General features: G+C 30.8%; 1 protein-coding gene across 2 annotated transcripts in view; it reads right to left on the reverse strand.

Annotated features, from left to right (window-relative positions):
- Window positions 1–317: 317 nt before the first annotated feature.
- LOC128386807 (homeobox protein extradenticle-like) overlaps window positions 318–18,865 on the reverse strand; it is a 56,908-nt gene continuing 38,360 nt past the window's right edge. Inside the window, exons 2-3 of one of the 2 annotated variants that reach the window (XM_053345890.1) lie at window positions 1,400–1,653; window positions 318–1,286 (exon numbers count right to left, since the gene is read on the reverse strand). In XM_053345890.1, the coding sequence (XP_053201865.1) occupies window positions 747–1,286; window positions 1,400–1,653 (794 nt within the window). In that variant the 3' untranslated portion in view covers window positions 318–746. The remainder of the gene's footprint in view (window positions 1,287–1,399; window positions 1,654–18,865) is intronic. The other variant, XM_053345891.1, reaches the window with a different exon arrangement.

Genomic DNA, 18,865 nt, shown 5'->3' on the forward strand with positions numbered 1-18,865 from the left:
TACCATGATAAACATACATGATGGTGAGGATCACAATCAATTGGTCAGTTAATAAATCATATAAAAAAGTGACCAGAGGTGTATATTTATATGTATAAATATATCTACGTATGAATATTGTTCATGTTAGACTTGGATGAAAAATGATGGATGATGAGATTCATGTAATAGAAGCAGAAATAATCATAATAGAAACCAGAATTTTTGTTAGATTCGAATTTTTTTTCCTTCTCTTCTTCTTTCCTGAACATTTAATCGAAACAATTTTTGATATCATTTTTATCCATGTATCATGATGATGATGATGAGAGAGAAAATTTTTAAATAGCATTGGAATTTTATTGGAATTAAATATTATTTAAAGTGATTAATCTACATTGTCCAATGAGAAAGATAGCGCGAGAGAGGAAGAGGAAAAGGGATGATAAAGAGAGAGAGAGAGAATTGAATCTGTAAATTGATTGAAATACTCTCTCGAACAAAAAGAGAGATTATGACAAAAAGAAAGAAACAGGGAGAGAGAGAGAGACTTTTTTCATAGTGTATTTTTTTCATTACAATTTCGTTTTTGTTTTATGCTGTTGTCCAAGGGAAGATGAAGATGAGAGGAAGAAGAGAGTGAGAGACACACACATATGACATACAGAATAAGAAAAAAGATAGAGAGAGAGAGAGAGAGAGGGAAGAAGATAGAAGTGGGTGATGATGACAAAAGAGAGAGAGAGAAAGAAAGAGAGCTAGAAGACCTATTGGTAATGTCCTTGGCTATATTCACATCCATTGATCAACCAACCCTCTTGGCTAGAAGCACTTCCGGGTGGTGGAGGTGGACTCATCATGTTCCCGGGGTAAGGAGGTGAACCAGCCGCTTTCTTGGCAGCGTACAAATTGGCTTCCTCTTGAGCTTTACCAATATTTTTCTTATATCTTATCCTTTTATTACCAAACCAATTCGATACCTGTGACACCGTGATACCACATTTACGTGCTAACTCTTCCTTGGCCTCTTCACTTGGATAAGGATTCGACAAATGTGAATAGAAATATTCATTTAAAACTTCGGTTGCTTGTTTACTGAAATTACGTCGCTTCCGTCTGGCATCGAGAAACCTTGACCGTAGGATCATAACAGCCTCACAGGTACTTTGCTTGAGCTGAATTTGTATTGAATTAAACTTTTTATGGATTATCTGTACCATTCTTTCAATTTCTTTCCCTGCTATCGGCCTTGTCCGAGATTGTTCACGTAAAAGGTTCATCACATGGGTTGTGAATTCGTTGCAAGCCTAAACCGACGAAAAAAAAAAGAATAAAAAAGATTTCCATTGATAATTCGATTATTGAAATTGAACCATGAACGAAGAGAAACTTGAAATGAAATCGTAAAACAGCTACTTACCTGCTCATATTTTTCCAACTCTTGGTGGTATATTGATCTTATTTGTGCAAGCTTAGCTCTATAATCAGAATGTTCAATCGCAGTTTCCCCTCCTGATTGTCCGGTTGCTGAGGCTGCTGAAGCATTTGCTGCTGCAGCTTGACCACCGCCCTTTTCTGGACCCGCTACTCCTTCAGCTATTAGCATATTGTCTAACCTCATGAGCGCTGGATCGGGTGGTTCCTCTTCTTGGGTATTTCTTAAGCTCAAAACTGCTTGAAAAAAAAATGAAAACACAGAGCAAATTGTTAATATTAGAATAGTCGAAAAACCTAAATAATTGTACAATAAGATAATTGTTAACAATTATTTCATTAACTTGTTTTCACCAATCAATCAATCAATGACAATCAACAACAATTAATACTATTGTTACAATATGACTTATCAACCACAAACAAACAGTCAAGGGATGATGACCAAACAAACAACAAGTCAAATAATCAATCCTGTTAATAATACAAATAGTCAAACACAATTAAAATCAACAATTAAACCAGAAAGAGAGATAAATATAAATGAAACAATTGTTAACCAAATAACATTGATTAATTTGACAATTAGAGTGACAACTTCAACGTAATTGAAACAATTTGAAATAAAGACCAGAAAAAAAAGTCTCTCTCATCCTTAATCCATAAAATTTATCATCAGAATCTTAATCAACATCATCATCATCATCAATAATAATCCAAAAGTCACTTAATAACAATAACAGAGTTAAAGTAAAGTGAGTTAAATAAGAAGAAGAAAAAAAGATGAAGATGGAGAAGAAAAAAACTATTTCAATTTACGAGTTTAATTGAAGTAAAAACTTATCATCATCATCATGAAGATGATAAAAAAAACTCTTATGATGATAAAAGAATGAGAGAAACACCTTATTGCTTTTTTACTACTGAGGGAGTTGCAGATGAAGGAGAGAGAGAGAGAAAAAAATAGATGATAATGAGAACTGAAAATATGATGAGAGAGAGGGAGAAATGATATTAACTGTAGTAGACTGAGGGAGTTGGTGAGTGAGAGAGATGGAAAAGGTTGACTTTTATTCAATTATTACCTTTTCATTTAGCTGTTACTTAATCGTCTGCCCTGTTATTATAGTTACTATTGTGAAGGTAAAAAGTTGATGCAACTTTAAGGCTTTTTATCATTCCTATGAAATTATGAGATGAAAGTGTTTTTTTTTGCTTAACAGGGAGAGAGAGAGAGTGAATTCATGATATATTATTATTTCATGAGTGTAATATTTGATGGTGTAGAGGGTGGGATTGGACTTGGGGCGGCTCTGGAAATATTGAACTTTTCTTGTTCTCTTGAAATTTTTTTCTTCTTCTGCTGTTTCTTTACACTAATATGAGGATTCCAGGTTTGAATATGAGTATTTTTCCAACAACATGAATTGAATATAAGCAATGGTGTAAATGTATATATACTTTTTTTTCACCGTAACAAGTTTTATCAGTGATAAGTAATAGCATTTACCTCAACTAACACGAACAAGATGAAAAGTGCTCTTTCTATTGAATGATGATCATGATGATGAGAATAAGGATGATAAAAGAGAGAGAATGAAACTGAAGCAATGAAATAAATGTAATAGCTTATAATGTGATGATTGAGATGAGATAAAAAGCTTTCAAGTTTTCTGACACACAAATCATAGAACCGAAACCAGAGGAAAAGTAAGAGAGAGAGAGAGAGAAGAGAGAGAGAGAGAGAGAGAGAGAGAGAGAGATTATGATGATGAGAAGGGTGATAAAAGAAAGAACGAGAAATTTTAAAGGGAGCTCTTTTTTTCTCTTTCTATTTCTATTTCTCTTTTTCATTTTCTTTTTTCTCTTTCTAACAATAAAGTTTGGAAAATTGAAGATGAATATTGACGATATCCAAGAAAGAAGATGATGAGGATGAAAGAGGCAACAAGATGGAAGAAAAGAGAACAGTTTCTCATCATCATATGAAGAAAAAAAAACGAAAAGAAAATTTAGTTTGATGTAGTTCGATTTTTCATTGGAAAGAAATGAGAAGGGATGAGAATGAAAAATAGGAAGAAAGTATGAGGATGAAGGAAAAGAATCTCGAATTGGAAGTATTAATAACGTAAGAAAAGAAAGAAATACGAGAGAAAGAGAAAGAGAAGAAAAAGTTCGTGAGGATGAAGAAGGAGGAGAAAAGGAGTAGAGAAGAGGGTGGGGTTGATTACGAAAAGTTTTCTCTTCTATTCCTTCAAGATGAATTACTTGAAACATTCAGAAGATTGAGAATATATAAAGGAAATAAGAAAGAGAGAGAGAGAGAGAAAAGAAAAGATCGAAAATGGTTCAAGCTGATAAAGATACACTCAGAATAGATGATGATGAGAAAAAAAGAAAAACACAATTCGAATATTGAAGAAAAGGCTTCGAAATGTTACAATAGAAAATCATTTCTCTCTCTCTCTCACTTCTTATCATCCTCATCATCTTCTCAATGCCTTAGGCTTGTTTAACTTCATTATCTTCACCTATTCATTCATTCAATTTATCCCCTTCATCATCTTCCACTCATTTAACTAAATGTGACGAAACTGATGCTTAAATTGGCCCAATTTAGTTTTCACCATCACTTTAATCATAATCATTATCGTTATTAAAATTGTCACAGATTGATTTCATCAAGATGATCATTATCATCATCGGATGCTCACAATCTCAGCTATTCAATGTGTCAAATAATTTTTCACTGATACAATATACTTTTTTTTCATGGTAAAAATATGTTAACATGATTTTCATCCTCATCCCTTAATCATCCTAATCAGTTGAGTCTCTCTCTCATCATTCCTACTACTTAACTGTCAAACAAATTTGTGCTACACATGAAGAAAAAATCACAACTAATTGGCTATTAAAGAGTGATCATCATCATCATCATCATGAAATCAGGATCACTTTAAAATCAATCAAATGTTTGTTTCATGTTTTCTTAGTAATCAGTTATCTTAATCAGTTTGTATATAACATGAAACTCAATTGAACTTTGTTAAATATTAAAAGCTCAAAATTAGCAGCAAATCAAATCCATAATTAATACCAATCAAAATTAATTGGGAAACAATTCACCCAATTCTCATTATCTTAATAAGGTAACATGAAAGTTCAATAACCATTGACACAACCTACAAGCTTATCATCATCATCATCATCATTATCTTAATGTTAATCATCAACAAATCAATAAAAAAAAGTTACTTTCAACAGTTATCATAATGGAAAACCAATTGAATCAATTAAAGGTGAAGATGAAAGGAAAAAATATTCATTAATATTCATCATCATCATCAATTGAATACAAATCATTTCCATAAGTGATAAATGCTGACCTGGGATAAGATCATCAAGGTGAAAGGTCATCATCATCAGTAGCAATGTTTTAACACTTACAAATAAACTCTCAACAAATTACCTTACCAATAGTAAAAAAAAGTACCATAAAAATGTATACCCACAATCATCATCATCATCATCATCATCATCCTAATCCTCATCACCAAGACAAGAAGTATCATAAAAAAGTCAACAACTAGATGACAAATCATCATCATCATCCCAATTGCTACCATCATCCCTATCCTCTAACTTTTACACCCCATCTCCTCCTCCTCTCTACCTCCCAATCATCATCATCAACAACAATCAAACAAACATCAATTTATCAATTACAAATCAATTTAACAAACCTATGCAAATGTAGTTAAAAAAAAGCGACTCATAATAAAATATCAAAAAAATAGCCTCAGGCCATAAAGTAAAATATTAACAAGGTAAACCCAATAATTATCATAATTAATACTTTATCCATCCCATGATTATTACAATTAGCCAATGCTATCATATTATAATAATAATTAAGGTTTACAATTATACAGAAGCATTTAAATTATCATATATATTTGATAATTGAGATGAAGTAACAACTTAAAGTTGATTGTTTACTAAATAATTACCATGATTACTGATTGTTGATTATAAATCATTTGATAATCATCATGATCATGGTGATTGAGAGGGAAAATCACAGGAAAAGGAAAAAGGATTGTAAAAAGTTATTGTTACTCTATCTAAATCTAAATAGATTACAATTTAATTGATGCAGATAATTTGAGAAACATGACAAAAGCAATAATACAATTAACACACAATTCAAATGGCCACTAAAAAGGTTGATGAGTGTCAAGAACAAGATTTCATTCATTACTCACTAACTAAGCTTCTGGTTGTCATCGTAAACACGGTCAACGGATATTGACCTTAAAAAAAAGACGCACATACTACCGATGGCCTTAGAACAGTTAATTTATCAATGTCTACTTTAGTAACGAAGTTGTAATAATAATAATCAAGTTACTTGTTTCCTTGTTAAACATTATCCTTCATCATCTTCTTCTCATCAACAACATCCTCATCTCTCTCTCTCTCTCTCCATCATCATTATCATCCTCATCCTCTCAACTATAGATGGCAGATACAACAACATAACTTTCTCAATCTCGAAAACATTTATACCGGTTTGTTCAATGGAAAGAAAAACTTTTTTTTTCTTCTTTTCGAAAATGTTTCAAAGAAAAAGATAAACAATAAGTTAGAACTTTTTCTCAACTTTTCATTGAAACTTTTTTTTTCTCTTTGACAACATTAGCAAATTATTCCAATTCAATTAACATCATATTATCATGAAAAAGTTTCTTCTCAATCTAGAAAGTAATCAATTTTTTCTTCATCTATCATTTAACCAAATTAATATTAGAAAACCCAAAAAAAAAAGATTATTGAAAATGTTACCATAATTTCAACTAATTAGATGACTCAACTTGACAACTAACTAATGTTTTAATTATATCGAAAGTAGATTAATCAATTAAGAAATAGTTCTCTTATCATGTTTGACTTTTTCTCATCTTCTCAATCTCTCATCATTTTCCATTCTCTGGTTATTATTATTTTTTTTTCTTCTTCTTGGTTATAACTTTCAAAGACATTTGAGCCTTGACTTTCCTTTTGAAGTTAGTGACGCGAAAGAAACTCACTGGACCATTGCTAACACGGCTTAAGGGTGGACCAGAGAGAGAGAGAGAGAGAGATCAGTGAGCGAGTGAGAGATTGTATCAACTAGCAGGGTCAGTCGATAGAGGAAAAATATAACAAGATGATGATGAAAAGGACTGAGAATGAGGTGTTTGAAAATGCAAAATTTATCCTAGAAAATGAATACAAACAATAGTTTATGGGTTTACTTTCATATTCTGAATAATTTAAAGAAGAAAAAAATTGATTATTCTATTCAAATTAAAGCCAATTGCACAACAAAACAATTAAAAAGCCAAAGATTTAACTTTTTGCATGAACTATCCCATTGACTAGATTAGCAAACTGTATGTTGTGTGTGTGTGTGGTGAGTGTGTATGTTACTCACTGTGAATAGTGAATTAACCTGAATTATATGAATATCCTACTTACCATCTAGTTAAATGGGATGAGATTAAAGATTAGAGATAAACATTAAATGAAAAGTTAAATTGTGTCCCCATAATCAATGAAATTAATCTCAAACACATTCCGTAATTGTTGATTATCTTTTTTTAACATCACAATCTAATCTAAATGAGCCTCAAAATTTTCACCATATATTCAGGGTTCTAAATCATCACCGCACCCAAAAAGGAATACAGAATTATAAATACATCGTATTGATCGTAAGCTGTTTGGTCGATATGAATGAATCGATATAATCTCTGGTCATCATCATCAGGAGAAGGGGGGATGATGATGATAATGATGAGAAAATCATCAAAAAGATTGTAAATGTCCGATAACAGTGATGATTATGCTCGAAATAATCGATAGAATTAATTAAAAAGTTTCTTTCTTTTTCTCTATTCACTTTTACACAATAGATTATCATTATTATCCTTGGGAGATTATAATGAAAAGCGAGATGATAATCAAGGATTAACTCGAAATTTGAATTATTTACTAATCCAATTTTCTTGATTCTTCTCCTTCATTAACCATAATGAGTGTAATCAACTAAATTTTACAATTAAATTAACTTGTTGAGCGTTTCTCACTTTTTTTTTGGTTACATTCATTTCCTATTGGTTTTAATTGTTTGATAAATTATGTTGTTAATGTTTTCACCTTATTGATGGATAAGTAAAAATAACATAATCTTATCTCACAATTGACTGAATTGTATCAATTGATCATCATCATCTTTAATTATGATGCTAAAGGTAAACTGAGTAGTTTCCAATTAGTTTTAATCATTTATCATTTTTTATCTTAATCATGATAATCAGTGAGGTTTTTTAGTTTTTTTTTTCTTCAGGTGAATATGAAATAAACATAATAATCAATGCCGATAATCATTAGCTTGTGGTGAGAGAGAGAGAGAGAGAGAGAGAGAGAGAGAGAGAGAGAGAGATTTCAGTCTCATCTGATTAATCATCATGATTAGTATTGGTGTGCTAATCACGATTAAAATATAACAAATGATTAGCTGATTATTTAGATTAACAAAAAACTTTCATATCAATGATAATGATGATTATCATGGTGACATCAACAACTATATGATGATGATAATAATCATAATGATATTTAAGTAAATCAGATAATGTAATAAATTGGATAACGTGTTCATCATTAAATTAAGCTAATTAAGGTGAACAACAAACTCATTATCAATCAGATGAAATGTAAGTTAATTATGATTAGTCTTAATTGTGACAAATTTCATCTTCATCTTTATTTGAATTAACGTTTCTCCTTTTCCTTTAATCACAAGAGACAATTAAAACTGGAAATTGTTAATTTCTCCTTCAGAAAAGGTTTAATATTGATTGTTGATTATTGTTGACAATCAATGATAATCATTGTTATTTAATTAATAGAATCGAATAGATAATGAAAATCTTAATGAGTTGAGTAAGCAAATGAAAGAAAAGGAAGAGAGAGAGAGAGAAGATGAAGATGATGAGATGGACAAAGAAAACAATTGATCTAAGGTTTCACTTGCAATCAGTGTTGACCAATTGTCCACTAGACTGACCAATTAATTGAAAATGAAAGAAACAGAGTAAACAAAGATAATGATGATGATTATCATGCAATTTTAAGATTAATCAGTTTTCTCAATCAATATTATGTGTTGACCATCTATAGATGGTCAATGGTATTTAAGACTAATCAATGGACGAAAACATATTGAAACAATTATCACCTCGACAACAACAATCAACCATTGAAGTTAATAAATGATGATTGACATTAAGATGTTAAAAGCTTAATGAAAAAGTATAATCAATTGGTTGATGATAATGTTATTCAAGATTGACCAGTAAATTTGGTTCAACAATCAACTTGAAATTTTCATCATCATTAATATTATTTATCACCATAGATACAACAATATGTATCATTAATATTATCACCAATTTGTAATATTGTTATCAACTGATCAACCCAATCAACTTGTCTATATATACACTTATATGATAATATTGATGATAACCCTTGGTTCAAGATCATCATCATCATCATCATCATCATCTTCATCTTAATGAATGATGATAAAAATTAATCCAATCAACTATTTAGACAAGAGCAATTGAAATACAATGATAATCATTAAAACTGTCAATAATGTTTCAAATTTATTGTCCTTAATTGTTAATCATAAATAACAATCAAAGGTAATATATTAATACATGTATGTAAATATAAAGTTTTCACATGGTTAAGATGAACAATTTTCAATAATTAATGTTAATTAATTTTGCACCAACACAATTTCCCATTGAAAAAGGTGTGATAAGATTAAATTGTTTACCTTCTTGATCATCATCATCATCATCATCATCTAATAGTGATGAGGATGCTTAAAGGAGGATGCTGAAGATGATGATACAAGATGAGGATGATAAAAAAAACATATCAAGTATTTATGATAAGCTGTTGGTTTTTTTTATCTACTTGTATCCCTGGGTAATTGATTGAGGTAAAGATGATGATGAATCTTTCAGGTAAACAATTGGTAAAGGTAAGAAACACACACACACAATTTAAAAGATTATTAAATTGTGATTAAATTGTTACACCAATTGTGTGTGTAGAGTAAATTGTTTAAAAAACAAATGAGATGAAAAATTGGCTTTATAAAGGCAATCAGATCTAATGTATAATATTTACTTAAAAGTTTCCTCTCTTCTTCATCTTCATCATCTTCATCTTTCATCCCTCATCTCTTCAAGAAAGATGCTCAATAAAGATAATGAATAAATAATAGCTACATAAAAGGATAATAATACCGTTGATTAAATGAACAATGAATTATTGTTTCAAATTGTCATTAACAGTGAAATTTGCATAAAATAATCTTGATTAAAGGGTAAGGACAACGTTTTTTTTTATTAATCTAATTGCAAGAAAAAGGGATAATAATATCATTTGTGATGATCAACATTAATCCGGCTTTTCAACAATTACTAAAGATTTTGATATTTAGTGTAGGAGGTATTTGGATGCTGAATAGTGATGATGATGATAATTTTTTTTTCTTCTTCTTCTCATCAACAAAAGGATGAAATTAATGAAGTGATGCAAGAGAGTTTGTTGAAGTTAATGAATCCAAAGGAGAGAGAGGGTGTGGAGAAAAGCAGAGGATGATGATGATGATAAAGAAGATGTAGGAAGATAAATACTATGCTTTTGGATTTTAATTTAGTTTGTTGTATTCAATTAAAGGTGGCAAAGGTAATCAGATGAAAAGGGAAAGGATAACATTGATGAATAATTCAGAGAAAAGCTTTTCTTTGTTTTCTTCAGTCATCATCATGTTATTCAAAAAGTGAATGAGGACGAGGAGGTGGAGGTGGTGATGATGATGATGATGATGGTGGTGGTAGTGGTGTTGGTGGTGGGTTTTATTTCTGCCAATGTAAATGTTGGTAACACTCTTTGATATCCTTTCCCACTTGAGTTTACTAAGCTACTATTAACTACTCCACCCTTAGGTCCACCCTATTCTTGTCAATTCAGTTGTTCATGGTGGGTGAATGAGTTTCTGGTTGATACAGATAAGACTGGGATGAAAATGATGATGATGATGAGGAGAAAAGTGCGAGAGAGAGAGAGAAACTTTGTCAAACCTTTTAACACTATTTTTAGAATCCACATAAACATCATCATCTCATATGCATCCCTATCATGAAAGATATGATAATTTGATTAAATTGAGAAATGCAATTACATATTTAACTAAATTAAATTTTTTTTACATCTACATTATCATGATTAATCTTTAATCTTTAGCAATTTACATTTTAACCAGAGTGAATTATGTTTCATTATCATGATTAAGGTTATGGTAATGATAATGATAATGATAATGATGGTCTCTTGAAAGTGATTGGTGGACTAACGGTTTCCAATGAGAAACAAATATCATGAAACTGATTCTGTATTTTTGCTCCCAAGTCTAATGAGTGATACATGGTAACTTAAGGTTCATTGAGATTGTTGATGTTTCAAGATTCTGGCAACAAATTGAGCAAGTAGAAACTGAGATTAGTAACATTGAGACTCATCGTCAACACCATCAGAGTATCATCATCATCAAGATGAAATGAATAAACAAAGAGTCTCACTTATCGACATCATTAAAATCATCATTTGCATTCCATTTTTTCCTGTCTCTCTCTCTCTCTCTCTCTCTCTCTCTTCATTCTCTTTCTTTCTCTCTTCTCATAAGAACCTTTGAACATTTCCACATGAAAATTTTTCTATGATGAGCAATAAGAAGATGCGGGAGAAAAAGAGAAGACCTAAAGGTACAGTTATCCTTTTTTTTCTTGGTGATGATCATCATCAAGTCTACAAGTTAACTCATTTCAAGGCACTTTGTTTTTGGAATGCAAGTTTCAAAGCTCCATATTATTGCCAAAAAGATACACAGAAGATGATGCAGAAAGATGATAGGATGATAAGAGGAGGAAAAAATAAAGAAAGAGAGAAAGTAAGAGAAACAGAGAAGTCTCTTGTTAAAATGATAAATTACTTTGGTGGATTGTGTTGATGAGGTGGAAACAGAGATAGAGTGACACACATACTCATATAATAATATATGCATCAGCATACTTTCAACCTCATCTTCATCTTTATCTTCATCCTTACCTACACCTTATCATCCTCATCCTCATCATTATCATCTCTCTCTCTCTCTCACGCCCTGACTTGGAAAATATTAGAAAGATACTTTTGATACTTGTAACTTTTGCCAAACTGAATTAGCATCTTTTATTCATCCTCATCTATGAGATAATATTATATTTCCCAAATCATGTAGTCATCATGTCAATTTTTGCGACTGCATGATCATGATGATGATTAAATGATAATTCAATTCATGAATCACGTTGGAAACAAATAAACAAAATCTGATATATTGATAAATTTACTTTTAATAAGCAACAACAATAAAAAAAAATACAAGCAACATGATATAAGATGCTGACTGAGCAGAGGAACATTAATCATTTGCATTAGATAAATTGGATTATTAATGCATAAATAATTAAACTAATCAACATCATCACCAACTTAATCACCATTGTAGCAATTAACCACAACATCAATAGTAAAAGAGAGAGAGAGAGAAAACTAATATCAAGATGGAATAAAAAAAGTAACAAACCGACATCATTTCCGGATCCTGATCATCACATTGCAAATATGACAATCATTTGATTTTTCATCAGCAAGGAAACAACAACAGTTGAATAAAAAAATGAAATCTCACACATATGATGCTTATGATAAGAAAGGAAAGGGAAAGGATGAGGATGCTGTAGGAAAGAATAAATTTTGTGCCAAAAGATTGAAGAAAGAAGAGAAAAAAAAGACAACTTTCGAATGGAATAATTTTTTTTTCTTCTATTTTCACATTAAAAATGAATACAAAGATGATAATGATGATACTGATGAGGAATAGTTGGGGAAAAAAATGAATTTCATTCGGGAACAGAAGGAAATAGATGGAGAATCGACAATGCAGAAAATATTCTCATCTTATTCATCTCCATCTTCATCCGCATCCTCATCAGAAACAAGAATCTATATCAATGAATATAATATAATGATAATGCATATATCTCTTTATGAATAAGAAGATGTTGATGAGAGAGAGAGAGAGAGAAAGATGAATAAAGATGATGATGAAAAAAAGATGATGAAGGAGGAGCAGGTTGATGATAGAGATGAAAAGAAATGGCGTCAGGATGATTGTTAAAATAAATTGGATGATGATGATTGTTCAGAGTCAAAATGGGAAACGATATTCATGCTAATGGGCCGGAATAAGCTGTGGTTATATGAAACTACAATAATCTTCATCATTATCATCATCATCATCCTTATCCTTTGAAAATATATAAAAAAATCATTGACTTTTTTTCTTGCATCATCATCTTCTTTGTCATCATCATCATCTTTATATATTTCATCTTAAAGGCAAATATGCTATGTTATCATATCATGAATAAAATTCATCTCTTTAACTCTATTACCTCCTCCTCCTCCTCCATCCTCATCACTCCCACCCACAGTTTAATCATCAACATAATCATCGTCAATGGACAAATAATCTCAATCGATATAATCATTATCATCAACAATACACAATTGTAAACTGTTAATAATAAACACAACAATCAACAATCAAGATTAATTCGCAATTTTCTCTCTGTTCATATCTTCAAGTGAATAATAATAATATTCTGTATATACAATCACTAAAGCTAAACATTATCTCTGGAATCTTCATCCTCATCAATAGTTTCAATTGAATTAATCTGATTACCCCTGAAAGCTGAACAAAAGGGAATCACTGAGAGTTTCGATACAATAATCATTTTCTTCAGAACATTTTTTTCTTTCTCTTCTATTATCTTCTTCATCCTCATTTTACTCTTCTGTTTTCTCCATGTAATATTATTGTTCATCTTGGAACGTTTTTTTTTATCTTCATATTCATCATCATCATTATCATAAGTATCAATCGATGAAACCAATCAACTCCGGAAGATGCTTATTATTTGTAGGTTATCATTTATCCCTTTTCACCCACAGGATAAAAAAACTCCCTATTTAACCTCTCTCTCTCTCTCTCTCTCTCTCGCTCTTTAACTCAAGTATCAACATTATATTGTTATTGAGATACTGATGAAGATAATGATGGCAAAAGGATGAAAATTTTGGAGGATGTTGTCAATGCTTGAGGAAGGGAAGGGTGAGAATCATTAATATGAATATGAGAGAGATACTTTGGGAGAGTCGAGCGAGAAAAAGAAACCGGAAGAGAGCTTTAAAAAAGCGGAAGACAAACTTCTGAATGTGAGATTGTAATAATAATAATGATAATTTATTAATAATAAATAGAGATGATGATAGAAATTATAATACGGATGGAAAATAGAAGCAAGAAAGAGAGAGAGAGAGAGAGAGAGAGAGAGAGAGAAAGGAGAAGATTTTGACAGAAGAGGAAAAGATGAGGATGAGAATCACTAAGGAAAAATCTAAGAAAAAAAAGAAGCAAATTTTTTCTTCCTTGGCTTTATATCTTCCCAACCTTCATCTTCATCCCCATCTTCCTCCTCCTTCACCTCGTAATGAATGGTAAATGTTTCAAGATTCATTTGAAATACTGTTAACTCAAATTAATTGTTGCCTTTTAGATACAAATTAATCAACCCAATTATTGGTTTCATTTGATTGGTAAATGAAGCTTTTTAAGATTGGACCAGAAAATAAGGTCAAGTGAAAATCAAATTAACTGATGAGATGGTTACATTACATTGGAAAATTGTTTTGCCTGAGCAGCGATTGTATCGGTTGATTAGGTGAGTTAAGAAGTGAAGAGGATAAGATGTCATGGTGAGTTGTCAAGGAGACATGGAAGAGAGATAGGGAAATAGGATGGAGTATTTGAGAGAGAGAGAGAGAGAGAGAGAGAGAGAGAAGGGTGAAAGTTGTAGATAAGATGAGTAAAGGGAGACAGAGGGAGAGAGAAAGTTAAATGGATGCAGGAATAAAAGGTAATCAAGGAATTAACTTTCATCTTCTTCTTTATTATTGCAACTTCTTCAGCCTTCATGAATATAACAACAGCTAAAAGAGGAAGATAGTGAAAGATTGTAGGAGTGAGAGAGTGAGAGACAAACACGCATACATATACATAATCAAGTCTCTATCTCCCAACAGGGAGTGGGGGAGAGCTGGATGTTATCACTCTTGTGTTTTGTTTTCATTTCCATTCATTAGATATCCATGAAAATTGGTGAGTAAGTTAAACACAGTGGATATGGTTTTGTCAACTGGTCAACATTACTTAGTTACTTTGACTGTCCACTACTCAATATGTACAAAAATTCATAAGAGAGGATTTTTGTGCCTTAAGGTCAACCTCAAGGACCTTCATTTACCTCATACTGTTCAAGACTAACCTTTGGAAAAAGTCACAGAGGAAAAAGATATAAGCCAAAAAGGAGAAAGGGAGAGAGAGAGAGACAACACTGAGAGAGAACAATTTTTTTCTCCTCATCTTTTTTTTCCATAAAACCAAGAGGAAGAAGAAAAAGTTTATCCAGACTTGAATAACAATAACACAGTTTGCTATGGATTTACCTCTAGATGATTATGATAATCATGATAATCTTCAGTTTCAAAAGGAGTAAAAATCTTTTCTTTTTTACCTCTCAAAACAAAAGGAATTAACAAAATCAAGTGTAACCTCAAAACCATTAAGGTGTTTTTGTTGTTCTTCCCTGTATCTTGCTGTTTCTTCCTGTTCTCCATATTAATGGACATTAAGGGTCAAACATAAACAACCATTTTTACCTGAAGAGGATAAACAGTAAATCCCTAATCAAAGGTCATGCTAATTAGCTTAATGAGTTGTACCATGAAAACCAATGGTTAAATGGTTACCTATTCCCTCAGGTGAAAATAGAGACAGAGAGATAATGATTGAAGGTAAATTATCAATGAGAGAGAGAGAGAGAAAGAGATGAAAATAAAAACTGAGATAAAGTTTAATTTCTTGTCATTTGATCGCATTTCGTTTTATTATCATTATTCATTGGTTACCATGAGATTTTTACCATGAAAATAAAATAGGAATATAAATAAATTTATGAAAAGATTCATTTTATCAAATGACAGAAAGAAAAGTCGAATAGGAAAAACTTTTACCACCTTAAAGGCTTGAGAATCAATGAAGTTTCTTGAATCGGGCAACAATAGGAATTGAATTTATATGCAATTTTATTCATAGTTGAAGTGGCAGAATAAAAAAAATATATGCAAAGTACATGGAGGGAAAAGTCTTGAATCATAATTTCCTTATGCAAAAGAGGCAGAGGATAAAATTGTGAGATGTGAGAGAGAAACACAGAGAGTGTGAGAGAGTTATCTTCATCTTGACTCACACACACACTTAATTCAAATGCAAGATGAAAATAAGAGAGAGAGATGATGATTTTTTTACTTCATCTTCTACTTTAGCTCCTTCATCCAGGGGAAATTTGAGAAATCATTGGAATATCTTTACTCTTTTGACTCTCTTTTTCTCTCATCAGCCTCCTCACACCTCCTTCTCCTCCTCTAGTAATGTTTAATTCAATGCAATGTGAAATAATATCTTTTAATCATAATCATAACACTAGTGGGATGATGACGGTGGGAAATGAAGGATGAAAAGAAATGAAAATTCATTAGAAAAAAAATCATCAGAATTGAAGATAAAATTGAAAAAATATTCATAACTTTTTTTCTTCATCTTTTGAACTTGATAATATCAACAAAACTTGATGATATTGACGTATTGTGGTGTATTTGTTTGTCATTCATGGTGGAAAAATAAAAATGATCAATATAAGATATTCAATTCAATATAATTTAATTTAAATTCAAGCTAATAGTATGATCAGATTCATCTTATCACCATGAATTCAATTCTGTGCTTCAATGAACAGTTGAATGAATAAGAGAGAGAGAGAGAAAGTTATCTCTTTTGTTTCTCTCTATCACCATGATCAACTTTCATCGACATCATCATCATTATCCTCAGTTTTTGCTCATCCATTGCCTCCCCTTGAACTTTGCATGAAAAATTGAGGTTTTGTTTATCATCTTTTCATCGTAAAGGAAGAAATTAACTTCTCATTTAATGATGAAAAGATATGGGAGTGGGAGGAAGATGAGAAGACCATAAAAAAGGAGAGATGGAGAGAGAGGAAGAGGAAAAGAGTTAACGAGATAATTCAAAAGCAAGAGGTTGAGGGTGGGAAGTGGGAGGAAGCCTAATCCATTTTTTCCCTGTTCATCTTCATTCTGAATCTCATTTATCCTTTTGTTACAAGAGACTGAATATCAATGTTCGGAAATCATCTCTGATCATCATTATAACCATTCGAGGGAAGATATTAAAAAGAATCATGATCATCACCATGGAGAAGATGAAATTTCATCGACAAAATTTTAAAACGAGAAAAAAAAAGATTAGCATGAGATCATCTTACAAGGAAAAAAAGAGAAAGTAAATATTATGAAGGAAAGAAACATTTAGATAATCAAATTTAAGTAACAGTTATCGAATTAACCAAATAAACAAATAAGAAAAGTTCTAACGAGCGAAACCGAAATCATTTAGATAATTACAATTCTCATAATCAAAGCTGACAATTTAAGGAGGAAAATAATTGCAATTTGATGATGATATCATCTGAAAAAGTTAAACAGAATCAATTTCGTAACAATAATATAAAAAAAAACACTTTTCTCTTGACCAAGATTGATACAACTTGAATGATGATGATAAAACTCATGATAAGATGATGAAGATAATCATAATATCATCAACATCATCATTATGTGCGTGTTCATGTTGAGTTTACATCAATATGAATACATTGCATGTAAATCTCAATACAAAGGGAAAAAAACTAATACAAATAAACATACACACACAAAAGTAATCACACAAGGAAGCTCAATGTATATTATATCATAAATAATATCATCATCATCATCATCATCATGATTAGATAAAGTTCCAATTGAGTAACTGAATCAGTTGAATTATAATGTATCCACTTGGAAATCATTTCTACCTTGATATCAATTTTTTTTTCGAAATTCGTTTTAACTCCAAAAACTTATAACATTATCAAGTGAAATGATTAACAATGTAAGTATTGAGAGGTCATCATGATGATAATCATTATCTCATCATGAAAAAGTTAAGGAAACTATTAAAATTAAATTGATTTCAAATCATCTGATTATCATGTTGACAGGTTGTTGGATAAAAATAATGAATAGCAAATAATAATGATAATGTTATTATGATTGTAGTTATTTCATTTTAAACTGATTCAATTTTCACCATTGAACAAAAAAAAACGATCATCATGATAATCAAGATTAAAACATAGACATTTAAAGATGCTATTTGATGGATGCTTTTGAAAATGATGATGATGATGATGATTAAGATAATGATTCACGTATAATAATCGTGATTGAAGTTAAATCAACTAATTCAATTCTGTAAAAGTCTTTAAGAATTTGACAAAAGTGAATCTTTTTTGTTATGATTGAAAAGATGGATAATCCAATGATGATGATGATGATGAGAAAGGTAAATGAAAATGGAATCGTGAAAATTTTGATTCACTTTGTTTTATCATCATGTTAATTCAGCATGATGATCATCATGGTAAAAGTAGTAACTAGTTATTGACTATTGTGTGGTTGACTAACATGATGAGTATACGGTTGGTTGAATCATCTTTAACCAGTTCTCTTGCTATCATCATCTTATTATTATTGTTTATTTTTATTACTATTATTATTATCATCCGCATCTTCATCTCTCTCTCTCTGTATATATTGTTATATGTATTTAGATAGCAAAGTCTATGGGAAAAAAAGTCGTAACAAAATTGGTTGATTTAGCGTGATTTTTACAAATGTCTCTACCAAGTGACTAGGAAAAACCTCAGAGTCTTTTAGAAAAGGAAATCATCCATTAATGATGTTTACCCTTCTCTTCCTTATCATTTTTTTCTCTCTCTTTGTCATTTCATCATATTATCACCATTATCATTACTATCATCATCATCATCATCATCGTCGTCATCATGAGTTTACATTTCATTGTTTTCTTGTGTGTTTTGTTTGTTTGTTGAGAGTTCTGAAGGTAATTTAAGGGGGAAAAGAGTATATAACTTGTGAATATCTTTGGATCAGATGAAGATAAAGATGCTGATGGTGATAATGATGATGAAATTTTTTTTCTTTTCTCATTCTGTAAACAACTTATAATAAC

The sequence above is a fragment of the Panonychus citri genome, unplaced genomic scaffold (genome assembly GCF_014898815.1).
Source record: "Panonychus citri isolate SS breed McGregor unplaced genomic scaffold, ASM1489881v1 Contig00077, whole genome shotgun sequence".
In the NCBI taxonomy this organism is placed as follows: Eukaryota; Metazoa; Arthropoda; class Arachnida; order Trombidiformes; family Tetranychidae; genus Panonychus; species Panonychus citri.